Source organism: Sordaria macrospora, chromosome 7 (genome assembly GCF_033870435.1).
Source record: "Sordaria macrospora chromosome 7, complete sequence".
Taxonomy (NCBI): domain Eukaryota; kingdom Fungi; phylum Ascomycota; class Sordariomycetes; order Sordariales; family Sordariaceae; genus Sordaria; species Sordaria macrospora.
The window spans coordinates 2,175,518-2,190,942 of record NC_089377.1 but is presented as its reverse complement, the minus strand read 5'-3'; the positions used below and the strand labels follow the sequence as shown (position 1 = coordinate 2,190,942).

Here is a 15,425-nt window from a genome sequence, read left to right as displayed (position 1 = left end):
TGCATGTTATCGTTGATGGTCCTTATTGACTGTATAGCACGATTCTGGGTTGATGATCTGGGTGAACCCTTCTTGCATGTTCTTGTCGAGTCTTTATGAGGGACAGTGGGGAGGGTCCGCCGGTATGCTTGATGCGCGAGAAACTGGCCGTACTTCCCATTCTATGCCTTTGACCTGCCTGACCTCTTGCAGCAAATATATCGGTCGGACATTATATTCTCTCGGTCGACAAGCTCAGGTTTTATTCCAATTATTCCAATCGCAGAGTACATGAACTGGAGTCCTCTGCCACTTTCCCGACTCAAACTCGGTCCCTCCTTCCCGTCGTCAATCCTCATCCACTACCACCGGGATTTACCGACACCCTACTACAACAACCAACAAAAAGGGTGTTCTTCCAACACCCTGCCCATTTCATTCAAGGGCTTACTAGCGGTAGGACACGTGCTTGCTGATTTCATCAACCAAACCTTGCTGACTGGTAGGAAAAAAAAGAAAAAAAAAAAGACAAGAGAAAAAAGAGTTCAGCAACTGGCAGCACTAAACCAAGCTCACTCGTAAGCGTGCTACGACGCATCACACGAACAACAAACGACTGCAGTGTCGCCTCGCCTTAAAACGCACTATCAACACACCATACCCCAGAAGTGGTATCCTCTCCTTCTCGCCATCATGATGGGCAAAACACAACTCAGGGACAGGCACAAGCAACGTCGCGAGAGGAAAGAACGCATCCGCGCCGCACGGGCGGAAAACTTGGAAAAGCGGTCGGAAGAAACCTTCTCAGAGAACTCTTCCGTCTCAACCCCGGAGACATTGCCAGTGGTCTACAGTTGTTCGACCCCTGTCTTTCCCGTTTTTGAGGACATGGATACGAGAGACTTTCCCTCCTACCTATACCTCCGCCACGACATCATGTCAATGGTCCCGGATCGCCTCGTCGAGCAGCAGCCCCGACCCAATCCCCTAGAGGCAACTACGCGCCGCGACACGACGATGACGACGACGACGACGACAACAAGGACGACGACGACGACAACGAGGAGGACGACAACGAGCTGGTCACGATAAAAACACCCAGCGTTCTTCTTTCCTACGGTAGTGACCTGAGAGAGATCTGGGTCGAGGCGGCGCTCGAGGGTAACGTTCAGGAACGTTCCGTCAAGCCCGAATGCAAACCCCACAAGGCATTCACCAGCCTGGCTGGCCAGAAATGCTTGGAATTGGCCGAGATAGACGTGTCCGGTCATGAGGACTCAATGAATCGGATTCGCATGGCAATGGCGTCGGCGCTGCAGAGCTACTTGAAGCAGATCCAAAACTTGGACGTTGACGACAGTAGTTCTTCTTCTTCTTCTTCTTCTTCTTCTTCTTCTTCTTCTTCTTCTTCTTCTTCTTCTTCTTCTTCTTCGATCGCGTTTCTTTGGAGAGTGCATCGCAACCTGTTGGAAGAATGTGAGTGGGTAAAGCTAAATGCTGCCATCGCTAACCGGATTCTTTAGGACTCGAACCACGATGCATGACGGGTTGAAAGGCATGGTGGGCAATGTGTGTATGTGAAGGAATTTATATGCGGATCTGGCAGGCAAGCCGTCAAGGACACTGCACATTGCATATACGCCATGGATTAGTATACCCGGTCGGCAATTAAGATGGTTGTTTAGAGCTTTTGAGGCTTGTGGACGTTCTTATCTGGTTGGACTCGGATTATGGTATACAACGGCGCTTTATATCTGTTCTTTAAACTTGCGGCAGTTTCCATACAGGCTTCTTGCAAATGGGGTTTCGTTCAAGTTTCACAGGTGATACTTTCGTTGTGACTCTACTGTGGTTGGAAATACATTTTATTCTCCAAAAGTGACTCAAAACAATGCTTTCTGGATATTCTACATCAACTCGGGAATACAGACTACCTACATCAACATGGATATGGTACATGTTCCCATGCTCAAACACCTTGCCAATCGCCGCTGCAACTACCCGAATTGAGCTGACCACAACTTTTTGGAATTTAGCCTTCGAGACGAAACGAATATGGCTTCGTTTGGGTACACTTCCACTAATGAAGAGATACAAGAAAACTAAAAACGGATCCGATATTAGTGTCTGTAGGACTATTAGAACATCTATCCATATAATCTTACACTTGAAATTTTTTATTTTCGTTCTTCATTTTGAAGGCCTTTTGACCCCTCAGATGTGGTCAGCTCAACTTTCTGCAACTTGCAGCGATGCAGCGACTGTCAAGGTGTTCGAGCACGGGAATGCATGCATGGAAAATGCTCGTTTTAAGCATGTAGCATGAGCTGCGAAGCTCACTTGGACACTTGCGTTGAAGATATCGGTAAGTGACTCACTTCCTACTTTCACACCGTTCCCAGCTATGACACATCCCAGAATGCACATAAATAGCCAGGTACTTGCCATATCTTTGTCGGGGAAGTCTTGAAATCAAACGCCGCGGATGACGAAGAGTCCTCAACACCCCCTTTCCGAGTAAACATGTGGCAGTGCTGATAGCCACAGAGCGTGTGAGCCACATTTTGACAGAGTCAGCATACCCGCCCACTGTGACGTTTGAGTCACCCCGCCAGCCCCGCTGTAGAGCAGTCGCTCCCGTCCCCCGTTAACGGCGCTGAGTCGAAAAAATTACCCCGCTGTGGGTTTAAGTTTGTCAATTGAATCGCGACCAACGCCAGTGTCGCCTCTAGAAAAAAACTAGACGCCCTCCCTTGCAACTCGCCCTTTGAGAAAAGGCGCAACTTGTATTTGCGCATCGTTCCCTTAGCTTGTCCTTTCATCCCGGACAGCAACACACACGATAACCATGGCCGATTCGAGTGCTACCACCCCTGCGGCCCCGGCCGAGCAGCTCGCCAACCTCCACCTCGACGAGGTCACCGGAGAACGCATCTCCAAGAGCGAGCTCAAGAAGCGTCAGAAGCAGCGCCAGAAGGAGGCCGAGAAGGCTGCCAAGGCTGCCGCCGCCCCCCCCAAGGCTACTTCCAGCAAGCCCAAGAACGCTGCCGGCGGCGAGGAGGACCTCAACCCCAACCAGTACTACGAGATCCGTACCCGCCAGGTCAACGAGCTCCTCAAGAACCCCGAGACCAACCCCTACCCTCACAAGTTCCAGGTCAACTACGATGACTCCAACTTTGTCGAGGAGTTCGGCTCTCTCAAGACCGGCGAGACCCTCCCCGAGAAGGAGCTCAGGATCGCTGGCCGTATCTACAACATCCGTACTGCCGGTGCCAAGCTGATCTTCTACGGTATGTGTTTCTCTGTTCGTCGTGAAGGGGAAGGAGTGTTTGCGCTAACCTGTGTGTGATGGGCAACAGACATCCGCACCTCTGCCGACACCAAGAGCATTGGTACCCGTATGCAGGTCGTCTGCCAGGCTCAGCTGGCCAAGGAGGGTGGTGTTCCCTTCGAGAAGCAGCACGCCCACCTCCGCCGCGGTGATATCATCGGCATCGTCGGTTACCCCGGCCGCACGAACCCCAAGAACCTCAAGGAGGGTGAGCAGGGTGAGCTTTCCGTCTTCGCGACCGAGGTTCAGCTTCTCAGCCCTTGCTTGCACATGCTTCCCAGCGTCCGCTACCCCTTCGCCGACGCTGAGCAGAGAGCCCGCATGAGGTACCTCGACATGCTCTGGAACGACAGGAGCCGTGAGACGCTCTGGCAGCGCAGCAGAATGGTTCGCTACATCCGTGACTTCTTCCACGAGCGCCGCTTCATCGAGGTCGAGACCCCCATGATGCACGCCATCGCCGGTGGAGCCACCGCCCTTCCCTTCGTCACCCACCATAACGACCTCGACATGGATATGTTCATGCGTGTCGCTCCCGAGCTCTTCCTCAAGAAGATGATTGTCGGCCAGTTCGGCAAGGTTTTCGAGATGGGCAAGAACTTCAGAAACGAGGGCATCGATCTCACCCACAACCCCGAGTTCACCTCTATCGAGTTCTACTGGGCGTACGCCGATGTGTACGACCTTATGTCCATCACCGAGGAGCTCGTCTCTTCGCTCGTCAAGGAGCTTACCGGCTCTTACAAGACCAAGTTCACCAACCAGCACGGCGAGACGTACGATGTCAACTGGGAGGCCCCCTGGCGCCGCGTTGAGATGATTCCCGCCCTCGAGGAGGCCACGGGCGAGAAGTTCCCCCCTTACGACCAGCTCCACACCGACGAGACCAACGCCTTCCTCCAGAAGGTCTGCAAGAAGATGGGCGTCGAGTGCCCGCCACCCCTCACCAACGCTCGCATGATTGACAAGCTCACCGGCGAGTTCATCGAGGAGACCTGCGTCAACCCCACCTTCATTCTCGAGCACCCCCAGATGATGTCTCCTCTCGCCAAGTACCATCGTTCCAAGAACGGTCTCTGCGAGCGTTTCGAGGCCTTCGTCTGCAAGAAGGAGATTGCCAACGCGTACACTGAGTTGAACAACCCCTTTGACCAGAGACTCCGCTTCGAGGAGCAGGCTCGCCAGAAGGACCAGGGTGATGACGAGGCTCAGCTCGTTGATGAGAGCTTCCTCAATGCCCTCGAGTACGGCCGTATGTATACCCCTTACGTGGACTCTTGTATGCTTGTGGAAAAACTGATGCTAACATGTCATGTTTACAGTGCCGCCTACCGGTGGTTGGGGTCTCGGTATCGATCGTCTTGCCATGTTCCTGACTGATAACTACTCGATCCGCGAGGTTCTTGCCTTCCCCTTCCTTCGTGAGGAGAAGACTGCCCACAAGGACAAGCATGCCGCCGAGCTTGCCGGTGTTGAGCCTCTCCCTGTGGAGGAAGTTCGTAAGTTTTGTCCCAATTCCGAGCATTAATGATGGATGGTGTTCAGGTAGCTAACTTGTCTTCTTTGAACAGCCCGCAAGTAAATGTCCGAAAAAATCGTATAGCATAGTCTAGATGAACTGTCAAAGGATACCTTGGATGAATGAATATGACATTGGACTGGGCTTGTTTTCTTTCTTTTCATGTGGAAAAAACACTAGGCAGTGAGGATGTCGATGTCGACAAATATCAAAGCGATGAACCAAAAACGAAAACAAATCTTCAAACTGTACAATATCGATCGATCTTTGAGAGACTAGTGAGATGAATGATTTTCGACTGCGATATGTGCCGTGATCGAGAGGCGCAGTCGCTTGGAAGAGAGCTTCCATGCTTGGATGACGTCCTTCAGGGTCCTCTTCTCAGTCGTGGATCCGATATGTATGTATGAAGACGACGTTTTCAAGATGATGTTCAAAAGTCTCCGCGTGGTCAATGTACAGCACAGTACATCTCACACAATGATAAGAGCCGCCCAGAGTCTTGGAGCTCCATACAATTATGAAGCCAAGACCCCCAAGAGCCCCCAAAGGCGCCGCTGACAAAGCAATTGCAAAATCGAGAGATCATGGTAGGGCTTGGCGGATTCCGAGATCTCGCTGGATCGTACCCGATTGGGGAAAGCGGGATTTCGGTTACCGGAGGTTAGCTGGGCCGTGAGTGGATGGTTGCCCGCTGGAGTTGCGTGGCAGTGGATACGCTGATGGAGAAGGCACGGGCAGTGTGGAAAGTGGGTTAAAGTGCAGTGGGGGAAAGGGGGAACAAAAAGAAGATGAAATCGCTGTATGTATCAAAGTCCGGCCGGCGAGAGTAAGGTGATGGGGAAGAACTGTCAACCTGTCAAATGTTCCAGCTTGTCCTGCGTTGAGTGTTGACCTGCGTACTTGTTGTACATACATGCTGACTGCTGTGCACGTTTCCATCAGGCTACCGAGACTAACTAACCCAACGCACAGCATGCATTGGATTCTCTACACTACAGCAGACGCCAGACGTTTGATGTTCGGTGGAAGATTGGAAGCATACATACACTGCCACATCCACGTGGTTGAATCACACAAGCGCAAGCGATGATGTACGTATGTGGTGCTCGGTTCCATCGTTCTGGTTGAGTGTGTCATGTACACACTAGTGTAAAAGAAAGAACCCCAAAAAAGATGATGGGTATCACAAAGGGAACCCTTCCAGATCGGGTATTTGTTTCGCTGGAGGAATCCCTCCTTGGAGACGCCCATGGCCCCAGAGTCCAGACGGTTGGACGGTTGGACTTGGACCGACGTTCGGAGACGGGTGGGTTTTGTGTGTGGGTTGTTACACCGGACACTTTTTTCTCGAATCTCGGGGTATTCAGTTCCCGGCTTGTCTTGTCTTGGGTCCAGTGTGTATTGCCCTGTTTTACGTGCTTCCTTTGCGCTTGTTAGTCGCTTCAAGTTGACGACTTACGGTTTTTCTTATCCCCGGTTCCTTGTATTTAGCAAACTCGGCGGCCCAGAACATGAAGGTAAAAAAACAGAAGAAGGGGTCGTCTGGCAAAAAAGGAAATGGCAATGGAGAAAATGGAGAAATATGGAGAAGACTGGGCAAAAAGGGCAGAAAGAAAGAACAAAAAAAAAGGCCAAGACATTTTGGGTACTAAGCCTCCCTTTTCGTTCTTGGCCGATTGTTAATGGCACCCATTTCTTCTCTTTGCATTGGTCGCATCTGTCGCATTCGTACACTAACAAGCCAACTGAATTGAACCTTGAAGATCGAGCCGAGCAGAGACGGATTAAGGAATCTTTTTGATTGATACTGTGTGATATGGATTAGCGATCGATAGGGAACCAGTGGGCTGGATTGGAACGGATTCCGTTCGTTCGCTTCCATCGTTCAATCTTCAACAACCATTCTTTTCTTTCTCCCTTCCCCCCCACCTCCACTCCCTCGGTTCCTCCATCTCTTCAAACACAACCCTTATTACAACAATTTTGCAGGTTATATCAATGACTTGATATCCTAGCTTGATTGGTACATTTCTACTTTCTGTATCGTCCATTCACTTTTTATTTTCGACATTGTCGCATCTTCATACTCACAACACCAAAGTTAATCCCTTCGGAGCTCATTGCGCCGACACACCTCACACACACATCAGACGAACGACGACATACCGGACGAACGATTTCATCACATCATTCCTATCGTGGCACCTACTCTCGACAACAACCCCCCTGCACATAGGCCATAATTCAACGACAAAAGAGAGGACTATATTACGGTTCCTCGTGGCTTCACGACGCTGATCGCATTGACGAAAATCACTACGCCAACCAGCAAGGAAAACAGATTAGTGGGACAGAGCACGGATATCATTGCGATTGCGCTTCCTGCTCAGTTGGAATCGGCAGTAATCAACGGTCTATCTCAACAAGGGGGATATTGGGCAGCTGGGTGCAAAGGGGGAGGACTAACATTCAACAGCCTCGGTTGAACAAGGGGGAGGACAAGAAGGAGAAGAGGAAGGGTCAACAACCCCCTACTAACCGCCAACATGGCGATAATAAGCCAAACATGGACGCTCACGCGCAAGAACCTGCTCATCGTCCTTAACCGACACACCACCGCCACCGTCATTCGCGCTTTTTTCCTTCCGGTTATCATCGTCGCATTCCTCAGTTTCGCAAAGAACCTCTTCGTCCCTTACGCCGTCTTCGGCATCAGCGATGTCCATCCTGTGCGCTCCCTCGCCGACGGCCTGCAAGCCTCCAGCGGAACCGGCCGCAACACCGTCGCCTTTGTCAACAACGGTCTGCGCGGCGGAGAGATTGATCGGGTTATCGAAGAGCTGGCCACTGTTGTTCGTGATGCCGGCAAGAACGCCTCCATCGCTGAATCCGAGCAGGAGTTGGTTCTGACCTGTCGCGCCTCGTTACGCGGCGTTACCCCCTGCTATGGCGCCGTCGTCTTCCACTCTTCGCCTGATGAGGGCCCTGGTGGTTTTTGGAACTATACCCTCCGTGCTGATAGTGCGCTGGGCACCGGAAAGATCAACGTCGACAAGGATGACAATGACGCCCAGATTTATATGCTTCCTCTACAGCGCGCCGTCGATGCTGCCATCACCCGCAACGGCGACAATAAGCTCCCCGAGAGACAGGACGAATTCCCCTTCACCTCGCTCACCAAGGAAGAGCGCGCCGATCGTGTCAGACAGCTGTACCAAAAGACCATCTATAACGTTCTGGGTGTTACCTTCCTCATCAGTGTTATCGGTGTCTGCTACCATCTGGTTGGCTTCATGGCTTCGGAGCGCGAGACGGGCATGTCGACTTTGGTTGAGGCCATGATGTTCACCAAGAGAACCTGGGAGGGCCAGGCTGCGCGTCTGCTGTCGTATCATCTCGGCTTCACCATCCTCTACCTGCCTGGTTACGTGGTCAGCTCCATCATCATGTGGGCAGCCGTCTTCAAGACAAGCAGCATTGGCATCCTCATCATCTACCATGTCCTTGCTGGTCTGTCGCTGGCTTCCTTTTCTATCTTGGGCGCTGCCTTCTTCAAAAAGTCACAGCTCAGCGGTATCTCTATCGTCATCCTCTACATCCTGCTCGGTGTCATTGCCCAGATCGTCACCGCACCCAAGACCGCCACCGTTGTCGTCCTCAGTTTGTTGTTCATGCCTTGCAACTACGTCTACTTCATTTCGTACCTTGCTCGGTTTGAGGCCAAGGAGATGGCGACCAACCTGGGCAAGAGTGCTCCTGAAAGCCCCTGGCAAGTGGCCGGTATTGTACTTTGGATCTTCCTCATCGTTCAGATCTTCGTCTACCCCATTCTCGGTGCCATGATTGAGAGATATCTCCACGGAACGACTTCTTCCACCCGCAACATCGTGTACGGCGAGAACTCGGAGCTGGGACCCGACAATGCTGTTCAGCTGGATGGCTTCACCAAGATCTACAAGCCGGGCCCTCTGCGCAACATGTTTTCGTTCCTGTCCAAGCCCAGAGAACCCGTCGTTGCTGTCAACGGTTTGACTCTCACTGCCCGTCGCGGTCAGATTCTCGCTTTGCTCGGCGCAAACGGATCCGGCAAGTCCACGACTCTTGACACCATCGCTGGCATCAATAAGCTTTCCAGCGGCAACATCACCATTGACGGCACCGGCGGTCTCGGCATTGCTCCTCAGAAGAACGTGCTTTGGGATGAGCTCACGGTCGAGGAACATCTTCGCATCTTCAACCGACTCAAGTCCCCCAAGCAGCTCGCCACTAAGGAGGAGATCTTGGAACTTATTCGCGGCGTTGACCTCGCCCAAAAGATTAACGCGAGATCCGGTACTCTCTCTGGCGGTCAGAAGCGCAAGCTTCAACTCGGAATGATGTTGACAGGTGGCTCCGCCGTCTGCTGCGTTGATGAAGTCTCCAGCGGTATCGATCCTCTCTCTCGTCGCAAGATTTGGGATATCCTCCTCGCTGAACGCGGCCGTCGCACCATGATTCTCACTACCCATTTCCTGGACGAGGCCGATCTTCTTGCTGACCACATCGCCATCATGTCCAAGGGCACGCTCCGCGCCGATGGTTCCTCTGTCGAACTCAAGAACCGCATGGGTGGCGGATACAGAATCCATCTGAACAACGCCAAGTATATCACGAATTCGCCCGACGTCTCTGGTGTGCAGAAGAAGGTTTCCCCCGAGGAGATTACCTACATCGCTTCCAGCTCAGCCTCTGCTGCTTCGGTTATTAAGAGTTTGGAGGCTGCTGGCATCTCGGACTATCGCTTCTCTGGGCCCACTATTGAGGATGTGTTCTTGCAACTTGCTGAGGAGATCCGGGCGGAGGATGGCGCGAGACTCGACCAGTTCCAAAGCACCGATGCTGTCCTTGGCGCACAACGGAGCGCTGAGAAGCAGTCTTCGACTGAGATGGTTAACGACGCCCCTGTGGAGGACACAACCAAGCCTGGTCTCAACCTCCTGTCTGGTCAGCGTATCGGATATCTCAAGCAGGGCGTCGTTCTGTTCCGCAAGAGGATGACCATCCTCAAGCGCAACTGGTTCCCTATTTTTGCTGCATTCCTCATTCCTATTATTGCTTCCGGCTTGGTCACCCTGTTCGTTAAGGGCAAGGATCCTGTTGGCTGCAACCCGGCTGATCAGTCTTCTCGTCGTGTTGCGCAAAACCTCTTCGCTTCCGACTTTGACCTCTACATGGTCGCCGGTCCGTCGGACAAGTTCTCGACTAACAACCTCGCAAGTCTTTTTGCTCCCATCTACATGGCTGCTCGGGACAACGCTACCGGCAGCGGCATGAACCCCCTGGGCCTGTTCAAGAACATCACGCTGGTTGACAGCCTGGACGAGTTCAACTCTGCTGTGGTGCAGTATCGCAAGGACATCACTCCCGCCGCTATCTGGCTTGGAGATGACAACTCTGTCCCGACCATGACCTACAAGTCCAACAGCGTGGAACTGTTCAGCGCTTGGTTCGGTCAGTGGATCACCGATATGGTGCTGTCCAACACCACGATTGCCTCCCAGCTTGTCAACTTTGACATCCCCTTCTCTCCCGACGCCGGCAAGTCTCTCCAGATGCTTGTGTACATGGGCCTCGCATTCTGCGCCGCTCCCGGTTTCTTCGCTCTATACCCCAACCTTGAAAGAAGGCGAAATGTGCGTGGCCTGCAATACTCGAACGGTGTGCGCCCCTTGCCGCTGTGGCTCGCCTACACCACCTTCGACTTCCTCATCGTGCTCGTTTCGAGCGCGATTTGCGTTGCTTTATTGGCGGGCCTTGCTAGTGTTTGGTACAACGTCGGATATCTGTTCGTCGTCTTCATGCTCTACGGCCTCGCCTCAATCCTGCTGGCTTATGTTATCTCTCTCTTCAGCAACAACCAGGTTTGTCCCTCTCATTTGCGGTCCGACGCCCACTATGCTTGTACTGATACAAATGTTACAGCTTTCTGCCTACGCCTTCACAGCCGGTGGTCAGGTCGTCATGTTCCTCATCTACCTGATCGCCTACATGTGCACCATCACCTACGGCCCCGTCGACAAGGTGGACGATCTGCTCGTTGTGGTGCACTTCGTCGTGGCCATCTTCGCCCCTATCGGCTCGCTCACTCGCGCCCTCTTCATCGCGCTGAACCTCTTCTCGACTGCATGCGACGGTGACGATCTTGCCTCGTACCCAGGTGGTATCCTCCAGTACGGCGGCCCGATCCTGTACCTGATCATCCAGTCCATCATCCTCTTCATCCTCCTCGTCTGGATCGACGCCGGCAACCCCGGCTCGACCCTCAAGCAGCTCTTCAGGCGCAAGCCGTCCACCGCCCCGCCCACCGCCGCCCAAGAAGCCGCCGGCATTTCCGACGAAGAAGTCGCCCATGAGCTCGTCCGCGTCAAGTCCTCCACCAACTCCACCGGCGCCGCTGGTGTCAACAACACCGACGGTCTGCAAGTCGTCAATCTCACCAAGACCTTCGGGCGCAACACCGCCGTGGACAACGTGACCTTCGGCGTGCCGCACGGCCAAGTCTTTGCCTTGCTCGGTCCCAACGGTGCGGGCAAGTCCACCACCATCTCCGTCATCCGCGGCGACGTCAAGCCCGACTTCAACTCCGGCGGCGACGTCTTCGTCGAGCAATCCTCCGTCACCCGCTCCCTGGCCGCCGCCCGCTCCAACCTGGGCGTCTGCCCGCAGTTCGACGCAGTCGACACCATGACGGTCCTCGAACACCTGCGCTTCTACGCGCGCGTGCGCGGCATCCCCGCCTCCGGCATCGAGTACAACGTCGAGCAAGTCATCCGCGCCGTCGGCCTGACGCAGTTCCGCGACCGCATGGCCCTGGCCCTCTCAGGCGGTAACAAGCGCAAGCTTTCCCTGGGCATCGCTTTGATGGGTAACCCCACCGTCGTGTTACTGGACGAACCTTCTTCGGGGCTCGACGCAGCTGCCAAGCGCATCATGTGGCGCACTTTAGCTGAAACCGTCCCTGGTCGCTCCATTCTTTTGACCACGCACAGCATGGAAGAAGCCGACGCACTCGCCGGCCGCGCAGGCATTCTGGCCAAGCGCATGCTTGCCATGGGCTCCGTTGATTCTCTACGGAAACGCTTCGGCGATACATTGCACGTGCATCTCGTCTGCCGCGGCGCGCCGCGCACTTCCGAGTCGCAGATTAACCAGATCCATGCGTGGATCGAATCAACGTTCGGCAGCCAAGCCGAGTTGGAAGGGAAGACGTACCATGGGCAGATGAGGTTTTCCGTCCCTGCCGCCGTCGTCTTGTCTCTCACCACTGGCGTCAGCAACCAGAGGTCAGATAAGGGAATGGCAGCTGAGGATATCAGAGAGACGGAGACGGCGCAGAGCACGACTAGCGCTATTGGCAAGCTGGTGGTGTTGCTGGAGGAACAGAGGGAAGGGTTGGGCGTGGAGCATTTTAGTGTTAGTCCGACGACCCTGGATCAGGTTTTCTTGGAGGTGGTGGGGAGACATGATGTACGGGAGGAGGGGTATGCGGCGGAGGGTGGGGAGGAGAAGGGTAGGAAGAAGGGGTTGAAGGGGTTGTTTAAGAGGAAGTGAGTGGATGTGTGAAGAAAGATATTTGTTGTGAAGGGTGGTGTTGTGAAGATGGGAAGAGGAGAGGGGAAAGAGTAATGGACCAGTTGTGTACGTGTTTCCGATATCTTGGATGGTAATGGTTGGTTATGTTCATGTTGTATGCTGCTGCAAGCGTTGTCTCTTGGATTCTCTCTAGGTATGAGCAAGCAAGCAAGCAAGCGAGCGAGCGAGAGCGTTTTGGTGTAGAGAGAAATGATTGCATGCATGATGTGCACACGGGAACCTTTTAGGGTTACGAGTGACGAGCGGGCATATTTTTCTTGGATTTCTTCGGATCGTTCGGACTTTTCTTTACATTTTTATTACGTTACATTACATAAGGTGGTTTGGATTTCTCTTCTCGGCAAAGTTATTGTTATTGTTGTACATATCCGATCTTTTCACTTTTAGGTTTTTAGGCATTAGACCTTGTGCAAAGGGATTTTCTGGTTGATGAAGAAGAGTTTACAACCATTAGGCTATGTCACGTCATTGACTGCAGTGCGGCTGTATTCAAGCACCTTGATGTATGTGAACGGAATAAAGGAGCAGGTCCATTGAACCGAAATGTGTCTGGCTCGCGCTGCTGCTGCTGCTGCTGCTGCTGATATCTGTCTCATCTACGTATCATCCATCACTCGATCGTGTCAAATTGCAGTCACCAGAAATCACCATCATCCTGATTCAATGCGATGCCAAATAGTAGACTAGAAGCGTACGACGACGATATGCATAGAATGGTATCGGTAACATAAAAAGTCTTAAGAACTCGTGCAAAAGAAAATCCTAACCGAAACATACAAGAAGGAGAGAGAAAGAAAAGAAACACCACAACCCAACCCCATCCATGAACGGTAGTGACCCGCTCACCTGAGGTAAGAAACGGGATTCCTGTGCACCTCCTTGAAATGCTTCTTCATGCCCACCACCTCAGTGCGCTTATACGCGTCCACCTCCCTGCGGCGACCCTTCTCCACCACCTTCCTGAGCTCCTTGCTCTCCAGGTCTTTGATACCGTTGGCACCGAGCAGACCTCTCGTCTCACGGGTGATGACGTGTCTGCCGTGCGCCTTGCGGTCTCTGAGCTGGATCTCCCTGTTCTCGTTCCTCCTGAACCTGGGCTCGCCGTCGCTGTCGTACTGCATCTCCGCATCATCCTCGGCACCCTCACCGGCGGCCTCGAGAAGGAGCTGATGCTGGCGCTCCTCGGGCGTGGGGTAGTTGTGCAGGTTCTGGCGGAAGTAGCGGTTGAGCGAACGGTGGCCGACGGAGCGGCCGGATGGCAGGTGCAGCTCGTACTCGTCGTAGTACACGGCGTTGACGCCCTTTTTGCTGTGTGCATGGAAACCATCGGCCTGGCGGTGGGGACGCGGGACGTCGCTCGCGTGGTGGCGGTGGCTGGCCAGACGCTCGTACTGGTGGTAGTGGCCCTCGCCGGGGACGGCGTGAAGGTCGTCCGAGTCGAGAGACGAGGCAGAGCTGTCCGTCTCCCAGCCTTCTTCCTCGCCGCCTTCGCCTTCGCCATCGAGAACCTCGACCTTGGCTTCGCGCTTACTGCCCAGCTTGGCGCCACCGGCTCCTTCCTCTTCCTCTTCCTCCTCTTCATCCTCGGTGTCCCAGTCGTCGCCGTCAGAGTAGGTGCTGCGGAAGTCGTAGAATTCACCGATTTCGAGCTGCTCCTCCTCGGTGGTGTAGGGAATCTGGCAATGACCCTTGTCGCGCATGTGCGTTTGCACGGCATAAACGTTCGAGCGCGGCTTGCCGCACATCAAGCACTCGTTCAGCTCGAACACGCGTCTCCTGAGAGAACCGAGCAGACCCTCCAAATCAACGAGGTACTGCTTCTCGGGAATGAACATGCCGTGTATCCTCTCCATGTGGGTAGCGTTGAGAGCGGGAGTGGGGGACTCGTAGTTGCAGAACAAGCACTGCTTGAGGAGGGCGGCGTCGGCTTCGGGTTGGGTAGGGGTAGCGGTTCCGGAGGTCTCTTCGGGCTGTTCGCTGGCAGCAGCGTCTTCCACGGGGTGATCCTCCTTGTGCTGGTCGGCGGCAGAGAGATGGGGGTTGGCGGGACGGTCGACGGGCGAGACAGCATCCTCGATCTTGGCCTGCTTGATACCCTCAACAACCTCGTTGAACTCCTCCTCGGCATCGGAATCGACCTCGGACTTGGCCTCCGAAGCGGGCTCGCCCAAAGAGAAAGTCGAGCTCATAACCGAGCTAACCTCGTCGTCGGCCTTGGTGCGTCCGGTGGCGGCAGGGGCCCTGGAGGCCAAAGCAGCGGCCCTCATCTTGTGGTTCTTGCTGCTGATGTGGTTCTTGTACGAGTTCTCGCTGAAGTAGGTCTTGGAGCAAGCTTCGCAGGTCATCTCAAAGCTAGCCTTGTCTGTTTGCGCGGTAACCTCAGCGCGGGACTGGAGAACCTTTTCGGTGAAGACCTCGGAGGAGATGGGCGGGAGGGAAGCGACACGGCGCTTGAGGTTATAGCGACTAGAGGACAAGGTCAGTCATCTGCAAAGATCGAGATCATGAAGGTGGTAAGAAACAACATACTGCCAGTCACTGCGCATATGGCCCTTTTGCAAGTCGATGTTGCGGAAGGCGACTTGACAGGTGTTGCACGTGAAGGGATGGGTGGTTCCGTGGTTCATCGTCGAGACATCGGCGGCCATGGGGGCCGTCCTGCTGGCGGAAATAGTAGCCATTTTGGCAGTGTTGCTCTTTGCGGATGGTGTTGTTTGCGACAGAGAAGAAGATCTTGTGAGGATCTGGAAAAGAGAAAGAGAGACGTCGGTTTATTTAGACGCTACTCTTTTTATTAATAATCAGGCGATATGCGCGTGGTCGCAAAGCCGGGGCCGTGATGGGTTGGCCTGGAGGATGAGAAAGCCGGAGGGTTCCTGCTGTTTCTCTTTTGCCACTTAGTCACTCGTCTGTTTGGTGAATGGTGACTGGTGTCCGGTGATGATGTTGACAAGAGAC

At 53.7% G+C, this 15,425-nt stretch overlaps 4 protein-coding genes across 4 annotated transcripts; 3 read left to right on the top strand and 1 right to left on the bottom strand.

Annotated features, from left to right (window-relative positions):
* Positions 1–672: 672 nt before the first annotated feature.
* On the top strand, positions 673–1,502 carry SMAC4_06195 (uncharacterized protein; the record flags this gene model as incomplete). The annotated part of the gene is made up of 2 exons (XM_066090406.1): positions 673–917; positions 971–1,502. 2 exons carry the CDS (start codon positions 673–675, stop codon positions 1,500–1,502), a joined length of 777 nt encoding a protein of 258 aa, XP_065947765.1.
* A 1,325-nt stretch (positions 1,503–2,827) lies between these two features.
* Positions 2,828–5,075, top strand: SMAC4_01083 (uncharacterized protein; the record flags this gene model as incomplete). The annotated part of the gene is made up of 4 exons (XM_003350143.2): positions 2,828–3,272; positions 3,342–4,565; positions 4,636–4,812; positions 4,885–5,075. 4 exons carry the CDS (start codon positions 2,828–2,830, stop codon positions 4,893–4,895), a joined length of 1,857 nt encoding a protein of 618 aa, XP_003350191.1. The 3' UTR covers positions 4,896–5,075.
* A 1,721-nt stretch (positions 5,076–6,796) lies between these two features.
* Positions 6,797–12,997, top strand: SMAC4_01084 (uncharacterized protein). The gene is made up of 2 exons (XM_003350144.2): positions 6,797–10,534; positions 10,797–12,997. The coding sequence occupies exons 1-2, from the start codon at positions 7,382–7,384 to the stop codon at positions 12,423–12,425; spliced, it is 4,782 nt and encodes a 1,593-aa protein (XP_003350192.1). The 5' UTR covers positions 6,797–7,381; the 3' UTR covers positions 12,426–12,997.
* A 199-nt stretch (positions 12,998–13,196) lies between these two features.
* Positions 13,197–15,189, bottom strand: SMAC4_01085 (uncharacterized protein). Its single transcript, XM_003350145.2, has 2 exons — positions 14,997–15,189; positions 13,197–14,933 (listed from the first exon to the last, which is right to left on the bottom strand). The coding sequence occupies exons 1-2, from the start codon at positions 15,146–15,148 to the stop codon at positions 13,310–13,312; spliced, it is 1,776 nt and encodes a 591-aa protein (XP_003350193.1). The 5' UTR covers positions 15,149–15,189; the 3' UTR covers positions 13,197–13,309.
* Between the last annotated feature and the right edge of the window lie 236 nt (positions 15,190–15,425).